This window comes from Rhinolophus sinicus, chromosome 15, assembly GCF_057876585.1.
Source record: "Rhinolophus sinicus isolate RSI-liver-muscle chromosome 15, RSI-T2T, whole genome shotgun sequence".
NCBI classification, from domain to species: Eukaryota; Metazoa; Chordata; class Mammalia; order Chiroptera; family Rhinolophidae; genus Rhinolophus; species Rhinolophus sinicus.
This window is the reverse complement of record NC_142515.1, coordinates 15332541-15357603: the sequence shown is the minus strand read 5'-3', so window position 1 is coordinate 15357603 and position 25063 is coordinate 15332541. Positions and strand designations below refer to the sequence as shown.

General features: G+C 39.9%; 1 protein-coding gene across 5 annotated transcripts in view; it reads right to left on the bottom strand.

Annotated features, from left to right (window-relative positions):
* The window catches only part of GPAM (glycerol-3-phosphate acyltransferase, mitochondrial), a 61393-nt gene that overhangs the window by 5262 nt on the left and 31068 nt on the right, over window positions 1-25063 (bottom strand). For all 5 annotated transcript variants that reach the window (XM_019725134.3, XM_019725135.3, XM_019725133.3 and 2 more), the window contains exons 3-19: window positions 24122-24244; window positions 21969-22042; window positions 19275-19388; window positions 17546-17692; window positions 16862-16958; window positions 16085-16221; window positions 13391-13490; window positions 12877-13089; window positions 10814-10927; window positions 9306-9391; window positions 8162-8277; window positions 6151-6221; window positions 4860-5124; window positions 4145-4287; window positions 2901-2978; window positions 2090-2230; window positions 505-694 (exon numbers count right to left, since the gene is read on the bottom strand). In XM_019725134.3, the coding sequence (XP_019580693.3) occupies window positions 505-694; window positions 2090-2230; window positions 2901-2978; window positions 4145-4287; window positions 4860-5124; window positions 6151-6221; window positions 8162-8277; window positions 9306-9391; window positions 10814-10927; window positions 12877-13089; window positions 13391-13490; window positions 16085-16221; window positions 16862-16958; window positions 17546-17692; window positions 19275-19388; window positions 21969-22042; window positions 24122-24244 (2209 nt within the window). The remainder of the gene's footprint in view (window positions 1-504; window positions 695-2089; window positions 2231-2900; window positions 2979-4144; window positions 4288-4859; window positions 5125-6150; window positions 6222-8161; window positions 8278-9305; window positions 9392-10813; window positions 10928-12876; window positions 13090-13390; window positions 13491-16084; window positions 16222-16861; window positions 16959-17545; window positions 17693-19274; window positions 19389-21968; window positions 22043-24121; window positions 24245-25063) is intronic.

Below are 25063 nucleotides of genomic sequence, written 5' to 3'. Positions count from 1 at the left end.
CCACTTAGGAACCACTTGGCAGTGCCTACCGAAGCCGCATGTGCCATGCCCTGTGACTGGGCAATTCTCTAATAGGTGTACACCCAACATGATGAGTACATGTGTTCACCCAAAGACATAGTCAAAGTGTTCATAGCAGCATTATTCTTAGGAGCTCTGAACTGCAAACAACCCAAATATCCATCAACAGCAGGACAAATAAACAAAATGCGGTAAATATTTATACAATGGATGACTACCAAGCAGCAAGGATAAACAAACAACTACATACAACGTGCATGATTCTCACAAATCATGAAAAATGAAAAAGGCCAAATATAAGAGTATTTAGCTGTATCACTCAATTTATGTAACATACGAACACAGGTAATAGTAGGAATCTACAGAGTGAGAGGTGGTCAGGATAATTTTGCAATTTTCTCCCCCCGGATTTTCTACAATTAGCAGATTCCTGCAACTGGAAGAGTCATAGCTTTTCAAAGCCAAACTAGTGAGATTACATACCATACACTGCAACACTTCTTTCTGTCCTGCTTATTAGGTATTTGTGCAGCTTCTGCAGGTATTCCGGCTCCGGAACAGGGCCACTGAAGTTGTGAACAAAGATGGCAGCAGAGCTATAGGCCTCCAGCAAAGGGCCCAGGAGCCTCTGCAAGAAGGTGATGAACTGCTGGTGCTCCTTGGATTGGCTCACCTGGGAGAGCAAGAGCGGGAGGCAAAGTCACGGAGAAGGGCCAGAAGAAACAACATGCTGACAGAGGAACTTCCTCGGGGAAACAGGAACTTGAGAAGATGGCCTCCCACTGACTGTCACTACACTGGAGCAGCCTACGGCTCTGTGTGCACGGAATCTCTGTTGAAAACGACTGTTGGTTTTAAAATGCATTCTTTACTGTAATCACTTGTATAGTATTTGAGGTTTGCGTTCATTGAGCAGCTGCCTAAAAGAAACTGCTGTACTAGAATGGCATAATTAGGACATGTTGTCATCACTGAAAACAGCTGCTCCCGAGGTTAGACCCTCCAGGGTTTGAAGGCTGGCTCAAAGCACTCAAGTGTGCAAAAAAGTCACATGGCAAGACCACCAATCATCTCAGCCCTTCCCAGTCCCCACTTCCTGCCACCCCACATGTCCTTCCGCCCACAGTCCGGCAGAGTAGGGAGTGATGGTGGTAGTGATGGAGTGCTTTGTGGCAGGGGCTCTCACTGTACCCACTCAAAACACACATATTCAGATAAGCCCCTGTGGACAGTGGAAGAAAGATCACTGCCCCATCTCAAAACCAGTAATACCCAAAATAGAAAAACTTCGAAGTGTCATTTGGAATCTCCAGAAGCTATACCTCCTGACTGTGTGTGTGTGTGTGTGTGTGTGTGTGTGTGTGTGTGTGTGTGTGTGTGTGTGTGTAAACTAGGCGTGTTATCCCACTGCAGAGAAAGTAATCCACTTAGTGCATTCAGAAAAGATGGGTCATTATTACTAACATAAAATTACAAATTAGACAAAACTGATTTTTCTAAATCAGGGACATTCGAACTTCTAAAAACCTAAATTTTCCCCTGTACTAGGATTTGTTGTCATTGAAGGCAAAGAATTCTCAATGTATGAAATTTGGGGAGGGATGACAAGACTGAGAACGACTCAAAAAGAGCAACCAGGCCAATGACAGCTCAATATTAATTTCTCTGCCATAGCTCGTGTGCTACTGCCTTGCTTTGGTGATGACTGAACAAAAATACTGCCCCTTTAGGCGTGAGTGCAGGTGTGGGCAAACAGATTTGTAGCTGTGCATTCTGATGAGGGTCACACAAGGTGTCACCCTGAACACTCACTTTCCTCAAGCCTCAGACTCTTGTTTCCTGTTCCATTCATTTACACTCAGCCTGAACAATTTAAGGTGCCAAATTCAGCTCAGACAGTGTGTCTTTATTCACGAGGTAGAAAGCACCACAGCTGGTTTGTGGGTGCTGCAGATATGACTACGTCACCAGAGAACCAGCTTAGCAGAACCTCGTTAACCTCATCTCGGTGGCAACATAAACCTCCACTCATCACTGTAACGTCCACCGGAATTCTTCACCAAAGTACCTTCAGGTAGCAATCTCGCTGCTCCTCACCAAAATCACTGTCTTCGTCTTCTTCATCACTTCTCCAAGACAAAGGTTCAGGAAGCTTCTTGTCCCACTGCTGCTCAGCAAGACCAGGACTAATGTCTTCCTGATCATCTTGCTGTGCCAAGGAGACGACCAACAGTAAACAAATGTGCACAGGCACACAGACACCTGCCAGCTGGACCCCAGCCAGGGTACTTTTCTTTCCTTCCCTCCCCCACTCTTCTCTGTCTAGCCATTTACAATGTCAATCCACTTCCTTTTCCAAACTCAAAATCACTCAGGAGACAGCAGGGAAGGAAAGAAGGAAAGAAAAGGGTGAGAGGAGAAGAGCTACCAGACACATCAAATAAAAATATCTTCCGTCAACTCCCCTAAATTGGCTTTAAAAGCCAATTAAAAGCCATAGAGGGTATGGCTTTCCCAGGCCATACCCTCTATACCAAAATCTACCAAATTTAAAACAAAATCTCTGAAGTGAGAAGTGCACATGTGCAAGCTACAAGCACACTGAGAGGTGAAACATCTCATCTTAGACGGCCTCCTTCCAGGTGCCATGGAATTAAGTCCAGCTATGTTGTAGAGAACACCTGTTACACGAAAGGAACCTGAATATTAAACAATCCCAAAAGATGTTTACTCTCCCCACTCTGATTTTTCTCTTCTCTTCATTTGGACTTGACTATATATCAAATATAATTATTGGTTAAAACAATTGGCAGAAAACATAAGGAAATGAAGAGCAAGAAACTAAACAAAGGCAAATAAAGGAAATCGATTCCTCTTACCTCTGCCACTATGAGAATGCCATACTGGATAAACCTTCCTACAGTTTCATGGCAAATTTGGTAGAATGTCTGGCAGGGCTGAAAAGACAAGACATTTAAAAGTCAATGTCACTATTCTACAACTCTTTTTTAACAAACAGAAAACACGGTACACGGTAGCTACCAAATACCTCCATAATATCACCCACCTCACTCCACTGGGCACGTCCTACAATTTCCAGTGCCCACCCTCCTGATAAGTATGCATAGTCATGGGCACAGCCATAGAAGAGACCTTGATGACCTGAGTGGCAGAACCACTGCAAAGGGTGCTCCTGAGCTCGGTCATCCCCTCAGTGGAGCAAGGCCTCGGAAGGGCTGCCTGTCACGCCCCACCACCTGTTTCTTTCTCTCTATAAGACAATTTCTCCGCAAAAGCTGTTGTATAGTAAATATTGTACATAAAAGTGGTGAATGAGGAAACACAATATTCAAATAACTCAATAAAGACCCAGGAAGAGGAAAAGGGCAATCTTGGGAGCCTTACCTACCCTATCCCCTCCCACTCTGAACCCCAAGATTCATGCAAAACAGATTCCCCAACAGAGCCACCAACATACCATCTACAAAGAGCTCCATGGAGGAGGGCTGTGCTCACAATTCATGTGCTCATAAATGTTCTGGGGCACAGTCATGTAAGTGGAAGAGAATACTAGACTTTAAATATGAATTTGATTCACTGATGATTTTGAGACTAAAACATCTTTCTACTGCTTTATATGCCTCATTATAAATGTCTAAAAATACTTAAATATGACATAAATGCTCATTAGTACTGCTGGACCTTAGTTTCCCTGTTTACAAAGTAAGAAAGGTTGAGCAGATGATTTTTAAGACCATTTCTGATCCTTATCTTCTGTGGTTCTATCATCCATGCGTTGGCGTGTCAATGATTTACAAACTTCTGACCCAGTGCCTTATGTGCAATAAGAGTTCCACAACCTTGGATCTGACTCACGGAGAACATTGAGCAATCTGTCCTAGCACACCTCTTAGTTGCATGAAGGATTCACTGGAGCAGTGACTCTGACAGCAAACCCAGAGAGTAAGCAACATATTGGTTTGGGGGTCACTGAGACCTAGGAGCAGAATGTAAAGCTTCAACAATGGACCAAAAACTCTCTAAGAGAAAAACAAAGGTGGTTTATTTTCGTAACAATGCTCAAGTAAAAGAGAACAGGCAACACCAAAGAGTTGTTACTTACGAGAGAGATGGTACCTTCATTGGAGAGTAGATAGCACAGGCTAGCAGCCTTTCGCACCAGCTGCTCCTGGCTGATCAAGTTGGGGGACACGCCAGCAGGCCCCCCAGCACCCCTCTTGTTCAGAACTGCATAAAGGCTGCAGGCTGAGGAAATAAAAGCACCAATGAAGTTGGCAGCCTCAGAACGCCAATAAAAACATCCACTGGCTCAGATAACTTGGGTTACCTTAACAGATTGTTAATACATCAAAAATAATTATGTGCATTCACTGGAGATTTAAGTGAACCCCTCAGGATTCACTTCTCATGAGGCCATGTGATCCCAGCTCCATCAAACACCTTCCTCAGGGGCTACAGTGCCCTCTGCTCCTTCTCCTGTTCCCTCTTGATCACAAATGAGCCCCCTGCACTCACTTCACTGCCATGTGTACGTCTCGTCTCACTTAGATTTTCAGCTCCTGGATAGCAACAGTTCACCTTCCTCCTTAGTCATAAGTGTAATACTGTGCATACAGTAATTCAGTAACTACTTGTTGAATTATTGATGTAAAAATAAGCTATAAATAATGATACAGCAGATTATATTTCTATTTGAAAACTAAATATGTAGCAACACATTCCCTTAAACAATGGCCTGTCATCCAAACTGAAGTAGATACCACTATATGTTTTAGGCCCCTTTATTTTCTATGGAAGTATTTCAGGCCCCAACATACCTATGATGGCCTCCAAGATAAAAACATGGAGGACCCCGTTGCTGTAGAAGTTAAGTTCAAAGACTGATGGGACAGTTGTGCTGGGAGTAATAAAAAACTCGTCATTCCTGCTGGTGTGGGTGATTGTGACACAATTTCCCAGCAGCTGTATGGCATGCATGACTACATCTTCTGAATTTCCCGAGAAACCCAGGTCAAAATCGCGAGCCAGGACTTCCTCCTTCATCGCAAAGAAGTCCTCCACCAATGTAGAGAGATCAATTCCCTAGAGAAAGACAGAAATGGTCTTGTGACAATGGAAAACTTACTTCCCAAAGGCCCAGAGGCCAGTCCAAGGACTTTTTTTTTCCCCCTGGCTTTCCTGCAGCTCCCTGTCAGCACATAAAGAAAAAGGGGCAGAGCGCCAATACAGAGAAAGTGAAAAAAATGGTTAAAAGGCTGGTCCCCCAGGAATGTCAAGATACTGATATTCCACCTCCAGAGAAGACTCTAGCTTTAACACGTGATATGAGCATGTAAGATCACAAAGGGAAGAAGCCACCATCTTAAACTAAGAAGCATTTATTTTTGGCAAGAATTTCTCTCATATAATATTTATCTGACAAATATTTAGTGGCACTGTTTGGTGTTGAGAAGATGGCTGTGAGTGAGACAGACGTGGCGTCTCCCATCATAGCACTTAGACAAGTGCATTGTGGGAAGGTGGAATGTGGTCCTAAATACAAGTCAAATAGCTTAGAAACCATTAGCTATCAGAATATATATTGCAGGGCCGACCCGATGGCTCAGTTGGTTAGAGCATGAGCTCTGAACAACAGGGTTGCCGGTTCGATTCCCACATGGGCCAGTGAGCTGCGCCCTCCACAACTAGATTGAAGGACAACGACTTGGAGCCGATGGGCGCTGGAGAAACACACTGTTCCCCAATAAAATAAAATAAAATTTAAAAAAAGGAAAAGAATTGATGGTAGAAAGTTCTTAAAAAAAAAAAAAAAAAAAAAAAGAATACATATTGCATGTCAATGAAATATGTCTTATTTATGTTAAGTATATTAGTCAAAGAATGCCTTACTATTATATATATTAAGGTCTCTGAGGTATTTTTTTTCACGTAGATATCTTCTTCCATTATGTTTGTAAGCACCTATGCTCAGAGTGTTTAGCTTATATTACTGTTTATCTCACAGTACTAGCCAGGAGTGGGCCAAATCTCTCAGTGAGTAAGTATCGAACCAGCTGACAAAGCATTTTCATGCTTACTATTTAACTCCAGGTGACACTGCAGACATACCTGCCTGTGCCTGTAGAGGAGCAGGCAGGCCACGATGTGTGTTGACATAATGGCACAGGATTTACTAGCAGCTGAAAGGCAAACACAAAGCTTTAGTTGTACATTTTGAAAATATAGCTGAAACTTTTAAAGTACCTAAATCTTAAATAGGAGTACTTAAAACTATAAAAGTCCTCTACGTTTCCCATAACTGTGATTTACCAAAGGGAAGTCACAACATTATACCATGTTCTGGGCCAGTGGAACCTCATTAGAGATCACTATTCATCATATAACAGAATTCATTCTACGATAGGTCCACCTTCAATCCGGGCCAATGGAATTTAGTTACTGAATGACCAAGAGACACCTTTCTGGAACAACCAAGACCTACAGTCTGAGCCTGTTCTACATGCTCTACAGGGTGTCCCATTGTGTTTCTTCACTTGTTCCTGTTGGCACTGCACTGTCACTGCACATTCTATGCTCCTCCCACAGCTATTCCCCAGTTAAAGCAAAGCCGCAGAGGGTAGGAAGGAGTGGATTCCAAGTCAGAAAATCTGGGCTCAAAAGCTAACTTCTACATGGACTAATTTCATGACTTGGAGGAAATTACTTCAATTCCCAGGCCTCAGCTTCCTCACTGGTAAAATGAGAACACCGCCTATGGTAGTGTATTGGCCTGTGTGAAAATGAAATGGATTAGCCTGCCACAGGACCCATAGTAATGGTACTCAATATATTTGTATTTCCTCTTTTCAACTGGGCCCAGAGGTAGGTCAGATGTAAAAAGGAAGGGGACAGAAATACATTTGAGAATGACTACAGTCCATAAACCAGTACTCTGAATTTGTAGAAAATTATAATCATATAAATAAAACATGAGAACATCTATGAAATAATCTGGAATAAAGGCACCATGTGAGTTTTCTGAGATGATAGTGAATTCATGAATACTTCATTCACAGGTGATGTTGTCTCCAGTGTTTAAAAAACAAAACAGTACCCAGTACCATATATGCAGTCACTAAAAAGAAAATGTATAGAGTCTTTTAAAAACATGAATAAGTATTTTTGTTACCAATGGAAAACAGCATGATATAACACTGTAAAAATTATTTTTAAGACTAGACAGCAACGCTCCTGGTTACTTGGGTAGTGGGTTTTATCTCTATTTTCCAACTTTTCAACATCAAGGATGTATTATTTTTAGCATCCAGAAGTGAAGCATGAACGAGAGATACAATCAGATGTGCTGAAGAAAGAACGTTCTGGCCCAGAGGAAAGCAGGAGTAGAAGCAGCTGGAGTGGAAAGAGTGAGAAGAGGTGAGGAAACGCCACACAACACTGTCAGCAGGAAGTGCTGAGACCTGACTGGGGAGGGGGCACAGGGAATGGCGAGGTGATCCCAGCGGGCTGTGCACCAAGGGTCTCCACTGCTGCCATGGCATGATGAAGGGGCCTCCACAACAACACAACACTGCAATCTGGAGCTTAAGGACGGCTAATGCTGCCCTCAACTCACTCGGCTCTGGGTCACGCCCACTGAAATTACGTATCCCTCCCCTTACCCCTGAGACGAGCATAAGCTCTAGTGCAGAACCATTAGCTAATATGTACTGCCCACAGCTAAAACAAAGCTTTACATATAATAATGGCCATGGCGTCAGAGGGGAAAGGAACATGCAACTATAAACCTAAATGCTGTACCATAAGTTAGTTCAAGGAAACAAATTCATGAGCAAAAGAGGCAACAAATCACTTTAGCAATACTATTTTTTTCAAAGAGTAAGAACTGTCACATGAGCATCTACTGATTATCAGGCACTGTGTGAAATGTTTTCCTCAATTACCTCAGACCCCCACAGCCTCACCTTCTTGCTAAAAACTGACTTATCACCACCTGTGTATCAGGTGATATAATAGAACCAGAAGAGGGGCAGGACTACAGCAGATTCCAAAACCTGTATGGTTGGCATGACACCATGCCAAACCTGAATTGTGAAGCTAGAAAGTTTGCTGTTCTACTTACTGAAGAGAATGTGCTCAGCCAGATTTGCAATCAGTCTTCTTCGGAAGGACTCATCTGTTACATTTGTGGACTCATTAGTGGACGTGTCTGTACCTTCATCAGCAGCATCATTGGGTCTGAAAAGTTTTTTTTTTAAAAATTAGACTTCTACAACCCCACTCTTTTACAAAGCAAACTACCATGTTTCCTCGAAAATAAGACCTAGCCAGACCATCAGCTCTAAAGCATCTTTTGGAGCAAAAATTAATATAAGACCCGGTCTTATTTTAATATAAGACCAGGTATAATAGGATAGGATATGATATGATATGATATGATATAATATACCAGGCATAATATAATATAATCCTGGGTATAATATAATATAATACTGGGTCTAATATTATATAATATAAGACCCGGTCTTACATTAATTTTTGCTCCAAAAGACGCATTAGAGCTGATGGACCGGCTAGGTCTTATTTTCGGGGAAACGTGGTATATGGGCCTAAGGTATAAATGTATTAGATACTTTATATAACTACATATTCTAAATTTAAACCACAAATAGATTATTTCTATTGGTTGTTTTCCTCCATAATACACTTTATTATGTTTAATATACTCTCCTGGCCAAAATGTGAAAATGTGTTATTTAGTTATAACTAAATAGTCTGTTGGTACATCACTTCCAAAACCCACTGGCCAAAAAAATGCATAAAGCAAGATACCTCATTTTAAAACATTCATGAAAATATGACACTTGAACCCATTAAAGAGGGACTTACTATTCAATTTGCTAAGTTACAATTCGAATTCTGAACAATTCACACAGAAAAACTCTTTTATACATTACATTTATGTACAATATGCATAACCCAAGCTACTATCAAGAATAATTCAGTTCAAACATTCAAAAGCATAAATCAAATAAGAACTCCTAAATGATTCACAAAATCAAAGAGAATTTGTAATTCAAATAATCAAAAACCTCTGAAACTATGAAAACACATCACTTCAAGACCAAGAGAAAAGTTACTCGTGTGAGAAAGTGAAAACAAGAACATGCACGTTCTTCTTAAAGTGAACCTATTTATCTATGCAATATACGAAACAGTAGATATTCGGTCGTTTCACTAGTATAAGAAAGTTCCCCAGATCTTACCGTGAAGGAAGTATAGCTGGTAACAGTGCTTGCTCCAGAGAAAGGGGAGCAGACACAGGCTTCTGACTTTGACTTTCTAAATATTCCTAGGAAAAAAAAACAGAAAACAATCATTTACTCCTATTGTCTCACTTACATAAACATATATAAAATATACTTGATCTTCAAAAAGGGAAAAGGGAGTTGTTTTATAAAATGAGCCAGGCTACAGAGCATGAGAAGTGCTTTGTATACCTAGTCTAGCTTCAGAAGTCTGCAATGACTCATAGAATATTGTCAGGCATGAAATCTAAGAACTGAAAATGCAAAGAACAGGACAATGCTTTAGCAAAATCATATAAAAATTAAAGAAAAATATTTAACTTTTGTCACACCTTCACGAAATTATTTGACATTCCCAATATTATTATTAGTGACAATTGACATCACCATGCTTTTTAAAGGAAATGTGACAACCTGAGGGTCACATAGTATTCAAAAGAATCTCAATCCAACAGCAAACCATAACAAGATAGAGAAGCTGTCCAATATTTTGAGGGTATTTTTTGTTTTGTTTTTTAAGAAAGAAATGACAAGGTTCCTAAAAGTTGAAAGCACTTATGACCAGAAAGCATCTAGCACAGCAGTTAGAATCTTTTAAAGCAAAACCAAGAAATGGAACAGAAGGAGAAGCAGGACCTCTAATCCGTATGCGTAGGTTCCTGACGCCCTTGCCCATCCTTCTTTTTCTCCTTTACCAATTCAAAAATCTTAAGGATTTAAAACTGCCAAGACATCAGGGTCCCACCAGTCCCCGGCTTCTCCAGGAGGACGTCACTGGCTGCTGGAATTTATGGGTCCTGGATTCCACTCAGTAGGCCAGAGCATCATCCTAGGTTGTCTTTTTTTTTTTCTGTTTCGGGTATGCCCAGTTTTATTTAATTCTTCCACTCCCCGCAGGCCCCGCCCCTGCAGTACACCAAAGCCATGCCTCTCCCACTGTCCCACTTCCTGCCCCAATCTCCGGCCTGTCCTATTCTCCCAGGTCCCCACAGCTTCCGGGCACCTAACCCTGTACCCTGAACTGCCATGACTTTGGGAAGCATGCTTAAGCACTTTCTGCCAGCTTTTCCAGGGGCCGACCTCTCCCTCCCTAGGTTGTCAAGTTTACCCAGCTCTTAGGGGTCATGTTTGGAAAAAACTCCCCTAAAGGCAATTTTAATACGTAAGACAAAATACCAATATATAGGATAAAGCAACATGAAAAATCTCATGAACTGAAAAGGAGCAATAAATGTTGAACCTGCTATCTCCCAAAGTTAGACATTTATTGTCCTTTTTTAACAGGCATACCTTGGTAGGACAAATCCAGGAAATGCCATTCTTGACATAGTCCTCATTTTACGAGACAGGAAACTGAGGCCCCAGTCACATGGAGAGAAGCAGACAGAGACAGGACTGGAGCCCAGATCTTCTGACACTGAGCTACACCAGCACTTTAATACAGCTTCATTCCAACAGACACTCACCTTTAAGGAAAATGGTTGTGCAAAGTCCACTCTGACACACCCATAGTTTTTTCGTAACATCCTGATAACGCCTCTAGCTACGCTCCAAAGGCTCTCATTCTTCTTAGGTTTTCCCTAAATTACAATTTTGAAAGAATAACACGGTAAGAAATAAAGCTGATACATGAAAACATTTTGTTATCCAAAGAATAAAGTTTTTTTGTTAGTTTTCGGTTCTTATGGAAACTAGAGGTTTGCATTGAAAAAGACAATGATGAGTGAAGAAGGAAAGTAAATATTCATGGACCTGTCAGAAAATGTTTAGCTTTCAAAGATTCTAACAGAGGTAATCATGTCCTCGGGAGAGATAATTTGGTCAATGAAAAACAGAACCTTCAACACTAATTCACTTAGTACCCTGTTTACATCATTCACAAAAATACAAATGAAAACTAATGAAGAATAAACATGACAAAACAGGCTGAAAAACTGGTCTGCAGTTCTTGGATAAAAACAAGATGTCAAAGAGGCCTTACCTGGGGTCCAATGATCACCAGAGTCCAAATATCTAACATTAGGCAACTGAATGTCCAATCCAGCCCCACAGGGGCCTTTAAGCTGATTATTCATTTAGTAAGCATGGACTGAATATGTAACACACATAAGGCATGACAATGGCCATATAATGGACACAAGACTCACATGTGACAGTGACAATCAGGGCAAGTGGGGCACACCTTTAGGGCAGACACATACAACACAAGGAGGAGTCTCCTAAGGGACATACAGGTAAGAATCCAGGCCATCACTTAATTTTTAAAGCTTCTAATGTGTTTTGGGCAGGAGGCTTAAAGCGAGTAATTAATCCAAGACTTCCACACTAAATAAGAACAAAAATGAATTCCTCTGGAAATCTTATAATACTGGTAGAAATTGTAAGTCAGTAAAAGCATTTTGGAAAACTGTATTTACTAAAGCTGACCCAACAATTCCACTCTTAGGTATATCCAACAGAATGCGTACATTTGGTCATTAACAGAAATATACCCGAATGATCATAGTCAAGAACTAGAAACCAAACTGTTTCTCAACATTAGAATAAATTGTGGTATCTTCATATATTGGAATACAATGCAGCTGTGAGAATGAACAAATTCTAACTAAATGCAACAACATGGGTGAATCTCACAGACACCTAACTGAGCAAAGGAAACTAGAAGCAAAAGGACCACACACGACATAATTCCATGTATGCAGAGTTGAAAAATAGGCAAAACTACTCTGTTCTGTCAGAGTGAAGAGAAAGGGTACACAATGATGAGAGTGGCACATGGTAGGTTCCTAGGGTCATGATTAAATTGTTCCTTGATCTGGGTGCTGGTTACATGTGTGTAATTCAAACTACATGCCTATGAGATGTGCATTCTTCTATAACTATTATACTTACTTCAATAAAGAGCTTACAAAAGATATTACTGCCACTTCTCAAATTAATTTATAGTTGCTTTGTCAACATGATCCCACCAGTTCTTCAGGCTTAACTTAAAATCTGCACATAAACAGTAAGCCCTGGGGAGAATAAACCACACAACTGCCCTCTCCCCACAGTAGAGATGGCAATTCAGTGCCAAGGGTTTTTTCATTTCCCAATCCTAGGACCAAGGCCGACACTGATAAATCTAATCATGTCACTTCCTCCAGAAGCACCCATGAGCACCACCAATCAGGCAGACATAGGAAATCATAGCTACTCACCATGCCCACCCTACCATGTTTCCTACAACGCTTTAAAATTAGGGAGTACAAAAATATCCCTCACTATACAGTCCGCAATATTGTAATAACGATGTATGGGCCCAGTTGGGTACTAGACTTACCAGGGGGTAAATTATATAAATGTCTAACCGCTATGCTGTACACCTGAAATTAATATAAAATAATATCCAATGTCAACTGTAATTGAAAAATAAAAGAAAAAAACGAACGAGTAAAAACAAATATATATTCCTAATTAATTTCCAAATCGCTTGTCCAGAAGCAGAAGACTTGAAAGTGAAGCAGACCTGCGGGTGGGGTCCTCTTACCAGCTGTTCGCCATTGTAGTGACCTTCGATGATGCGGTCATAGGAGATTCCCACAGGTATGATCAAGATGTCTGGGATGGTGTTGGTAGACAGAGTATCGACCACAACCGACAGAAGTCCCGCCCGAGCACAGGAGGTTTTCCCACTCCTGGAGCGTGTGCCCTCCAGAAAAATCTCCAAGAACTGCTGCTGTCGAAGTAGTTCAACTATATGCTGGGATACAAGGAGACAGTAAAACATCAATTCAAGAGCACCCAACTTAGAAAAAGCTCAGCAATTTTTTTTTTTTAAAAGCCCCCAAGCCTATAACTTCGCTACAGACAAAGTATTTTACTCACCTAAATCATAACAAGACAGCTATATTTGGGAGATGACAAAAAACTGTCATCAAACCCATACCAAAGCAATGATCACTCAAATAATTACTCAGACAACAGTGTTTTAAAAACCTCTTTGTCCTTCTACGGTGACAAGTGCCATCAGGGCTCTAAGGATAATGAGAGACAACACTCACCCCATGGAGCAGAGCTCGGTAGAGGATGTCCTTCCGTCCGTCTGGAGTTTCGTCCAGCCTCCGTCGTATGAAAAAGCCTCCGAGCTTATGGATCAGGGTACTATAAATTCAGGAATGCATTAATCAGTTATAAAGACAAGCGTAAAAAGAATACTCAAATGCCAAGTCACTTCAAAACATTTGCCATGTGAATACAAACCACAAGTGCTGTTAGAGCTGCTGACAGTGAGAGTGTGGACATTTTCCCATTTTCCATATTATTGACGTTGCACTCATTTACATTACTCATGAGCTGTTGCAGCAGCACCTCATATTCTGAAGTTCTATTACATCTATTCCAAAAGCAGTCTGCATGATACATTTCCCTGCAAAGGCGATGCTACAGATTTAAAACCCTTTCCAGGGTCTCAAGACACTGATGGTTAGACATCCCGAAATTTGCCTATGGCACATTTACTGCAAAATGATGTGATGTTACAAAAGCTCCTTTGGAGAAATTTTCTCAAATAAGTATTGCTCAGAGAGTGTCTCTGTGAGACATGGATAATCTTATCAGACTGAAACCAAGCATAACCATCTGTCCAAAACATGAAACAAGCATTTGCTGCAGGTGCCTACACATAAGGATAAAACAATTCTTTTCACAACCCCAGGGCTCTTTCTACAACATTGATGGATTTTGATATGAACTTGAAATTTTCTAATACTTAAGTCACCCTTTCCAAACTCAGAGTCTCCTCCTATTCTTTTCAAACAGAGTGATATTAATATAAATATAAGCAATATATATTTTCAGTAGCTTCTATCGTCAGTATAAAGAGGCAACAGTTAAGATGTCCCCAGAGCTTAATATTACTCTTTGAGAGTAAAACTCTGCAGAATATGTTCATAATGAATGAGACGAACCACCCACAAAAGTAACCCACCCTGAAAAGTGGTTTGTGAATGTGTAGACTGGCATGTAACAAAACAAAAAAAGCTGCAAATAAACAGGCCAGGTTGTCTACAGTCTGTTATGTCTGAAGGAATGGGGAAGCTAAGCAACGACTGGCATGGATTCATGAAAAGGACGGTTGCGTTATGAGACAGGATCAATGTTTATCAAGCACTTCCAACAGGTCCAAGTGAGAACGTAGAGGCAATGAGTACATGAGTTTTTCTGATTACAAAAGAGGTTTCTCTGGAGCCCATGCTTTGCTCTAAGTCTATGCCTACCATCAGCTTTCTGACGACTTTCTAACTCAGCTTCCCAGGTTCTGTGATACTGGGAAGAGGTACCCAGAAGAGTAAACAAAGGTATTCTCATCCTGGAAAAGCGCACCTGCCCTAGAGCGTCATATCACACTGTTTGTCTATATTCCCCAGTAGATTATGAGCTATGAAGGCAAGGTCACTCTAGTCGAGAGCAGAGCTGGGTAAGCATCAGCTGACTGCAGGAATAAATGGCTTCTTTTCAGTCATTCACAGGAGCCTGGTTAGCCAAAGGACTGTGCGCCAAGCGATGAGAAAGCAGCTCCTGGGCCTGTGAGGCTGAGGCTCAGACTTCACAGCACGCAAAGGAAGTGACTGCCCCTTTGTGAGCTGCTACCTGCACAGCCTGCCAGCCTCTGCCCTTCCAGTCACTCTAAATTCATCCTCCTCTTACTCTACTACTGAGCTGACCTTAGAGGTGCTTTATGCTTTGAAGTTTGAAACTGCAATTTCCCCAGCCGACTAAACGTAGTCCTCCCCAATTCCCCACTGGTGATCTACCCAGTTCCTGGTGGTAAACACCGGAGTCTTCCTCCTTCCTCTCCGCCTCTCCCCCTCTGTTGAGCCCCACAGCTGGGCTACCGTTTGGTCTTGTAAATCCAACTTACAATGCAGTTTTCAAATCTATGCCCTCCTCTTCCAAGAGCACTACTATGCTTTTAATTTAAGCCTTCGTTATCTTTTGCCTGAACTATTGCAGTGGAGCCAGAATCGTTTTAACTCCCTCTCCTCCAGAATGACTTTTCCAAATGCAAATCTGACCATGTCATTCCTCAAGTACAGGATACATTCTGAAGTCTTGGCTTAGGAAGTGTTGTGATCGAGCTCTCACTACCTATGCAGTCACCATCTCCAGCCTCAAGCCCTTCCCAGTGCATCCGACAGTCTAACCCACTGAATCGTCTGCCGTTTCCCAACCAAACCATGCTTTCAATCTGTCTTTTCACATACTGTTGCCTTTGCATGGAGTGCACTGCATTCTCCTGAACACCTCTAAAATACACACCTTCTAGTTGTACTGTAATTGTTACAGGTTTCTAGCTCTTCTAAATCAGGAGAGCAAAGTGAACAAGCATGGTTCTTTTTACTTATCTTTAGACCCTATCGCCCCACCCCCACCTCCCTACTGCCAAGCCTGACACAGTAATTTGCTATCTTGTCTTTCTAACTGCCTTTTATCCATTTGGTAAGTATTGCCCATCAAGTTGAGGTATTCACAGTTCACCAAGTATCCCATATAAGATACAGAAAGGAGGGTGACAGTCTTATTGCTTTTTTGTACTTTTCAAATTTTCCACAAGAAACATGCATTACTTTTATAGTAGAAGTAAAAAGGCTAACATCCTCTTTACAATAACACTTGTCAAAAGGTATAATGAAAAAAGAAAAAGTTCCAAATATAATCTTTTTCATGCCTCCCACTTCCAAATAAGCTGATTTTACCTGAAGATGGGGATGTTGAGATTATTGCCTGACGCGATGTATGGTGCTTTGATGTTATGGCAGAAGAGAATGAAAGTGAGCAGCAGATAGTCAATGTGTGATCTATGAACCGGCAGAAATAAAAGCGGCAAGTTCGTCTAGGAAAAGGAAACACGCCCAATTGAAAATTCAAACGCCAAGTTCCATCACACTTTGCAACTCCATTTGGTGAGTCACTCGAACATTGGCTAATCAGTGATTCATTCTTTAAAAACATTTTAAAGTAATATGAACTTCTCTCAGTTTAATATTTATCTAGCTGAAAACAACTACCACCACAGAAAATAACCAGGGAAGGGGAAGAGTAATCAAGAGCTCACGTTGAGCCCAAGTATCTCCCGAGAGGCAGCCCTGATTATGTACGCAGAACAGGAAGTTTTGGAGTCAAGCCTGGTTTGGTTGGACATCCGGAGCAAGTCACTTATTAGCCATGACTTGGAAACACGTCTTACTCTATCTGAGCCTTGATTTCCTCATTTATAAAATCGGGATTGTTCTGGCTGATTTTCAGTTGTCACAAGGTAACTCACTAAAGGAATCCTGCGTGCTGCTGGGGGGGTCCTCCTCGACCCCACCGGCCCTCCCCACACAGGACTCTGCAGTCATCTCACACGGGGAAATCTCCCAATGGGATGGAATAGTATACACAATAGTATACACGAGAACATTCCCAAAAGAACTCTAAGTTCACTCTCCAAACGTGGGGAGAAAGGAATGACAGGGTCGCATATTTCTTGCCTCAGTTGCAGCTTTGACCATCTCAAGTTGACCCTTGTGGATCTGAATGTTCCAAAAGAAGCTGTTGAACAGTTTTAGGAGCACCCAGCCGGTCAGTCTGAAAGTAAAAAAAAAAAAAAGGAAATATGTATACATGTATATACACACACATATATATTTGACCATTGTCTACTTATATTTCTGAACCAACAACCTAGCAATGCGTGTGCATATGTATGTGTATGTCCCTGAACTGTGGAATTCAATGGCTAACTTTACATATATACTTCTTACAGAAGTACTCATTTACTACGGACCAAAATCTTACGTTTCACTCTAATAGTACACTTTACACTTTAGAAGCAAAAGACCAAGTGAACGTTTAGGTGAGCAGAACGACAGAAAACCACTCCCTTTAAGACACGGGTGTGAAACCCGGCTCACAACTAGTCCAGACAGCAAATATCAGCAGTAACCCAATAGCTGCTGTCAATTAACAGAGATGAAGGTGGCTTAAGGCTACCACGGTGCTACTCCCCATGGAAGCTGAACATAAAGACTATAAAGTGGAATTGGTTTTAACATCAGAATATGTTACGACATCTTTGGACCAAAAGCACTGTGCTAGGAAAGTCCAATGGTTCTGTCCTGTTTGCTCAAAACAGGATGGTGCTGGGGAAAAACTCTTTGCCTCGCCTTTAATACCTGATCATTGCTGGTGAGACGGTGGCAACCATTTCTTGAAGGATCCTTTTGGCTTTCTTTCTCACTTTACTGATGGCTTTCGCTTGCTGCTGAGCAGAACCATCAGGGTTTAATTCAGCAGCCACTTCTGCAATTGCCTCTTGTACTCTGATTTGAAAATGGAAAAACAGACGATGTAACTGGTTCTGTGCCATATTCTGTATTCAGCATTTTCTAAAGCATAGCTATAAATCACAAAATAAAATGTACTTTCTCTCTCATATGTGATAACATGAGAGAATAAACTCAACTGAGAGGTGCTTTCTTTGGTTGTCCATTAAATATAAAGGATATCGTACCCCTAAAGCAATGAACCCCTGAGGACTCTGGGAGGCTGACTAAGGAATTTAATTCAAACTCACTGTGTAACAACTATATGAATTTGAAATGTTCCAGTTATGCTGTGAGGCACACAAAGCTGCACTTTAGCAGAGGAGAGAAAAGGAAAGATTATAATTTAGGCACATAATTCAGAGGTATCCAAAGCCCACTGCCAAAGTAAAGTCTGATTTTCCTTTCGAAGACCGAGTTATTCACTTATATTGTAACTCTATTAGAACCATATATAAAACTCCCTGAGAGGGATGAAACGGGGACATAAATATTTACAAGTGTTTTCAAATCAATCCAGTTATTTAAAAAAGGCAGAGCTCAAGATTACAACAGTGCAGAACGGTAAGCGGGGAGGTGAAAGGGAAGATTCAATCCAGTTTTGTTAAGTCTTCCATGCGACTTAGGGAAAAACGCAGGAGGTTAAACATCCTCAAATCACTTCTAACATTCTAGTTACTAGTCAAAGTATCTGGATAGAATGAAACATACTTGAAGGTTTTTTTACCTGCAAAATAGAATATATAATAATCCAAGGAAGTTTAAAATAACTGTGTTTTCTCCTACTGATTTTAGAGTGGTATATGGCAAAACTCCACACAGCCCCGTAATTAATACAAAAAGACCAATCCCACAGGACACCGATGCAGCCTAAATCTATTCTTTGAATAGCATTTATTTCCATCTGGCCAGGAATGTTTTCACAAGTAATTGACATGATATTACACTTCCATTATCAACTATTCATTCATTCATTCAGTAAGTATTTACTGAGTTCCTATTATGTGCCACCACTGTTCAGGCCTTAACAATGACACAACAGGGCCGGCGTTTCTAAGCATCTTTTAATCCACCCCAATCTCTGGCTCCCCAAATTTAGGTAGGTGTCGAACATGGGCTACACCAAGGAGTTGGAACAGAGACCAACCTTCACCCAAACTCCCGTATGCTAATGCCTAAACTTCAAAATGACTCAATAAGTGTTACAGTAATTATTTGACAGAGATAATCAAACTTGCTTATCTTTTGGCTATAAAATAGAAGATGTAATGTCCCAAACATTCATCTTACAGAATATTTGTGCCATCTCTGACTCCAACTTGCCTGTCATGTATTAGAAAACCGTTCATTTGTTCCCCATAAAACGAGACTTTTATTCCCACAGGGCACTTCACCAAAACCCTATGTTCTCCTGCCTTTCCCTGGCTTCCCCTGGAGCTTAACCTTCAACTTGGAAATGCAAATGCCCCTGGAGAAAGAGTCCCAGAGAAACTCTGGTTAATAAAGGAGCTCACTTCCTCACTCCATGCCCACCACCCATCCCTGCCTCTCCCCTTTACAACAGTATTCCCACCCTTACCTACTGCTGTTCAGCACATTTTCAGTCACATGGGTGGCAAACATGCCTTTATGGACATCTCGTTCTTGAATAAAAAGCACATAAGAAAGACGGCGTGCAAGCCATCCTCGGTGCCTGCAATGAGAAAATCATTTAGCAGAGAAGTACTCCAGGAATACCTAGAACAAGTTGCTTCAATTGTACAGTGGTTTCCTTCCTGTGAACACAAGGCCTCATTTCATCTATTCCTGACATTGGGGTTTTCCTATAGCAAACTCTCCTTAGTTCAGGATGCTATGCAGACAATTTCATTCCTAATTTCTTTCATGTACTCTCAGCTAAAATTTAAACTTGGAATTTGTGTATTAATGCTTGAATAGTGTTACTCTGCCAATAATAACTCAAATATAAAACCAAAAGAAATAAAAACATCTTTATTAATACCATAAAAAGACACATACATGTTGAATGCTATATACAGAGGGTGCCAAAAAAAATTGTATACACATTTTAAGAAAGGAAAACTGTATTAAAATTGTAATAATATATACCGATAACAAAAGATGAATACAAGTCACATTTGACTTCTGCAATTACAAGAGGTGCTCAAAATGGTTCCCATCAGTGTCCAGACACTTCTGATTACAGCGAACTACTGCTTGAGCAACGTTGACCAAAGTGTCCACTTTGTATATATTTTTTGGCACCCCTGGTATGTATGTGTATATATACATATAAAAGCTATATAGCTTATAAGCTATGGCTATGGGCTATAAAAGATAATTTGGAAGTCTTTCCTACCATAAAGGGCTAATATTTTTTTTCTTTTTTTTGGTTATAGTAATTATTCTAAGGTTATACTCTGGGCTCAAGAAGCCAGAAGCTCTTACTCTTTTTTTTTTTTTTTTTAAACACATTCAACGTACCTACCGGATAGGACATATTCCTATTAGTCACAATGACTATGTGTTATTTGAACGGGGTGGTGGGGTGGGGACAGGGAATCTCAGAATAAGAATACTACAAACTTTCATTATGCATTGATTGGAACCCATTTGTAATGATTATATAATGCCTTATTATCATTTCCTCGATAATGATATGCATAGGAACAGTAGAAGATTTCAAACATAAATTCACTAATTCTGAAAATATCCCAAAAGCCCTCGATGGAGCAAAAGTAATTTGAGGAAGCACTGTGTGAATCACATGTTCCCTCATCTCTCCTGCCTGACGTTCTCTTTTACTGCCTCCTTTCCTTTGTCTCAGTTCTCTGAAAAATTGGCCCACTATGTTAAGTGTTTAATTCCAAACACTTCCTTCAATGAAAATTTTCAGAATTATTACTGAAATGTACAAAATTCAAACTTTCTATGAAATCCCTTTCCAGTTGACTGAAAGCTGTGTGTGTGTGTGCATGTGTGTGTGTGTGTGTGTGAGAGAGAGAGAGAGAGAGAGAGAGAGAGAGAGAGAGAGAATGTTTAGGCTTTGCTTCATTAACACACAGAAGAGCTAAAGAGCTGACTCAACTGCGCAGGCAGCTTATTACAGTGAATAGTTTCATAGTGCTTCATCAATACAGCATATGCTTTATTTTTTTCTTAACTACCTCCAACTGAGGACAACAAATGGACCCTTTGGCTTTATAAATGGAATGTCTACTTACATAAAGAAGAGACCCTAGGAGATCTCTTTTCTTAGGATCTTAATCAGAAAAAAATAAAATAAAATAATGGACCAGCGTCTCTCCTTTAAACTTAAGAGGGTGAGCAGGGAAGGAGGGAGAAATGGGAAAGGGTAGCTTGGGAATGCGAAAAAATAGTCCCTTGACTTCAGTTCTATTTAAAAAAAAAAAAAGTTAACTGACACTCGTATACATGCAGGTATTGTGCTCATTTATGATCTCATCATCAAAATATGAGAAGGATCATCAGAAGGACTTAATTTGTAGGTATTTGACTTCTTGAATCAATTTTTCATAGAAATTCAAGTATTTCTCATCACCTGAACTTACTGCTTACCTACTCCAGGTATTTACTCTTAGAATTATCAGAACTGGATATCATTTTTGGCTGCCTTTTCTCTTATGTCTCAAAGACATTCACACAACCTTCCAAGCCTCCTTCCTTATCTGCAGCCTAGATTCTCAAAAAAAAACAAAACAAAAAAAAAAAACAAAGCCTCTTTTCTCTCACTCTGATACCTAATAATAGCCTATCCCCATATGCCTGGAATTGGGAAGTAAGAATTCTAAGAAAGGTCTTAAGCTAATAATAAATCAAAGAACATTTATTCAGTACAGAAAAAGATGTTCTAAAATTCTATAGATTAGGCACATTTCACTCAGTTGTACTTTTTAAAATCTAAAAGTCGTAACTGATCATAGGGCATTCAAACACCTCTCCTCAGAAAAATCTTCATCACAATTTGGAGCACTTCGAATGCAAAATCAATGTGTGCATAAGTTAGAGAAAGCTCTAAGTAACACCTACACTCTCAAGAAAATATTTACTATATAATTAAATACAGCAGCGGTCAGAGTAACAGGTCTCTCAGGTGGCTGTACTGTTTCCAATTTTTAGACAAAGCCTCTTGTGTCAGAAGCTCATAGTCTATGAACTCTCAAAAACATAGTGAGATTCATCTTAAAGTACATTAATTAATTACTCTGGAGTTTTTCTTTTGAGGTTAGAAGTATAAGAAATTTCTTTTTACCTTGTGTGAGTTTCATTGATGTAAATAACATTCCGCAAACCCAAAGACGGGATACTGGGGTTGAAAAATTTATCCTACATAAGACAAAATAAGCACAGACATAAATATACAACCAGCTTGCTGGTGAAGTGTTCGCATTACTAGTACTCAACACACAACTTCTAAAATTCAAGCATAAAGTTAGGCATTGCTTCAAAAATCGAAGTGATGAAGAAAATTTATGTTTTATTAAAAAGTACTTTTTGGCCTTTCAGGTTACAAACTCAAAATTAATCCTTAATACCTTGCAAAGAAAATAGCTTCTCTGCTTTTCCTGCCCCAAAAGAACTGAAGCCCTGATGGCTTTAGTCATTGACAGAAACACTGGAGCTTTCAGAGTTCCCAAAATACACAAATATTATACTAAGTACCATGTAGTTATGGTTAGATTACTAAATCTCTCAATAATCCCGACACATAAGAATTACTGTCGCCATTTTATAGACAGGAAAATTGAGGCTGGCAGAAGTTTAGGATTCAATCCCAGATCTTGTTCCAAAGAGTATGGTCTTTCAGTCCCCTGAAATGACTGTTGCACTTAATGAGAGAATGTATGGTTAAAGCTCATCCTCTTTACAGGTAACCTTGAAAGATAATCCAGAAATAACTCTACTGAATAGAAAAAGTCTGTAACTTTATCAATGTGGACAAAAGGTACACTTTCACAAATAAATGCTGAAAAAGCAGAAGGTACCCCAACAAAAGATGTAAAAATACTTAATTTGAAATCTCTTTAGAGAAGAGGAAAATACGATTTCAGAAAAAAGGTAGCAAATATCAAAAAATCACCATAGAATATTGTCAAACAAAAACTATTTTAAATAAACATGCCATGGAAAAATTTTAAGATCAAGTTTGGCTCCATCAGGTACTATATTTAAGCAAAAATTATTCTTTGTTATATTACTCACCTATCCCCCCCCACTCCAAACCATTGCCACTACCAAATAATTGCCTATACTCTATTTTGACTTAAGAACAGATTAGAGTTAAGATATTGTTTTGGTCTTTTAAGCATTCAAAATTAGATGAGACGCCAGATCTAAAAAGAAAAGCCACATGATCTTCTATTTAAATCTTTATTTCTATTGGCCTATTAATCTGAACTGGCTTTATTTCTGGACTAGAAGTTTCCATAATCCTTCAGAGCTATCAAATTCATGCAACATGGCACTTGTGATGTAAAAGGAACAATATTATTTCAAGACATTCACATAAACTGCTTGGGTCCCACACAAATCTCTCCCAGGTTAGTAAATCCCTTTATACCAGACTTAGAATTCTATTTCCTGCCAAGCCAATCCTTGGCAGTAGAAAATTCACACAACGCAGTTGGTTATTCACACAGGTTATAAGCAATCTCAATAAATGACAGGCACTTAAATGGCAGAATTTTTATGTCCTGATAGGTGGCCCAGCCCAGAGAGAGCTTAACATCCAGGTATACCTTTAATAGCTAACTCTCCTGCTTTAGAACACAGCCCCCTTAGACTAACAGTACCGTGCTAACTCATCCCTCTGGCAAACGCTGCAGCAGAAGCATACCTCTTATGCAATGAACTCTCCTCAAATACAGACTCCAACACCGTAATGTGGAAGATTTTGCATGGCGTGTGTTTTTTTCACCAAAATACAAACAAGCACATACACACTCTGTTTTAAATCTTCACCTAACCTTTTGGTGGCCATTCTTCACTATCACAGAGTCAACAGACACCCTTCCCCCATCACCCCTGAAATAGAAATTTAGCAAGAGTACAGCAAAGCCACAGTGCTGACGTTCAACATCAAGAAGTTACATGCAAGTTCCCACCAACTTCTTTGGAAGAGTTAACTGAAGGTGAGATCTACTCTCCCCCCCAAAGTCACACTAAAATTACTAAAAATCCAAAATCTTGCCTAGCATCAGCTATTGGACCAACATTTACTGAATAACTGAAGGGAAATAAAAATTGAGTCAACATCTTTATTGGGAATATTTGGTTTATAAACATGGCTCTAAATTCTAAAAATGAATCAAGTCTACTAAGGCTACTCAATGCCAAAGTCACACAAAGCTGGAAATCTGTGTCACACATTTCACGTGTTTCAGGTCAACAAGCAGTAATTCTTACCCAGCTCTGCGGAGTACAGGCGTAACAGCATCTTCCCACAAATGGCCTTTTTCGGCTCATTAGGCTTTCCTTCCATTTTAAGGTTGCAGATCTGAAGACAGTAGGTCTGAAACCACACTCACCCTAATAAATATTCAGGAAAAAATGGTCACGGAGTGGAACAGAATTATACTTGTCCATGTGATCTCTAAAACTAAGATATTTCAGATGGAAGGGAAACTGATGACATATTTTTCTTTCGGTAGTATTATGTTTTTCTGAGTGATATTCATTCACCGTACTCCCTCCATGATCAACACTAGGAACATGAGCAAAAGCTGAGCACCTAAGAATAGCAATAGCTGGCAATGAGTACTGCACACTCAAGGCAGCATTCAAGGTTTAAAAACAAAGTTGCAAAAGGTCAAACAGCCTCTGACTGGAGCAGGATGAATAGCATCAGACTACTATGCCAACAGTTCATTTTACTCCCTCTGAAATCACACGCTCCCACAAAAGAGCTACCAAGGCGTTACATAGTAAGCAAGTTTATACAATACAGCTTAAAATATTTTATTTTAAATTAAAAACAAGGCACACTTACATAACATTCCTTCACCCTAACAAGAGAGTTTAAAGGCTGGAACATGAAATTGTAGCTGTACTATACAATTAGGGTCAAACTCTGCTGTTCTATTCTAAACATTTTTCTCTCAAATTTGGGTTCTTCAGTTACTCAAATCCCACTGATATAACATTCTCGAAAATAAACAACAAAAAAACACTCCATCATCATTTCTATATAAAATAGTGTTAAAGAAATATCTTAAACATTCCATGTTACCCTGAAATAGGGAATACAAGATAATGCATGCCCTTTGGATTGGGTCATACTAAAATTTATTTCCTGTTTTTAATTTTTTAAATAAACTTTATTTCCATCACAAAATTTATAATTAGATA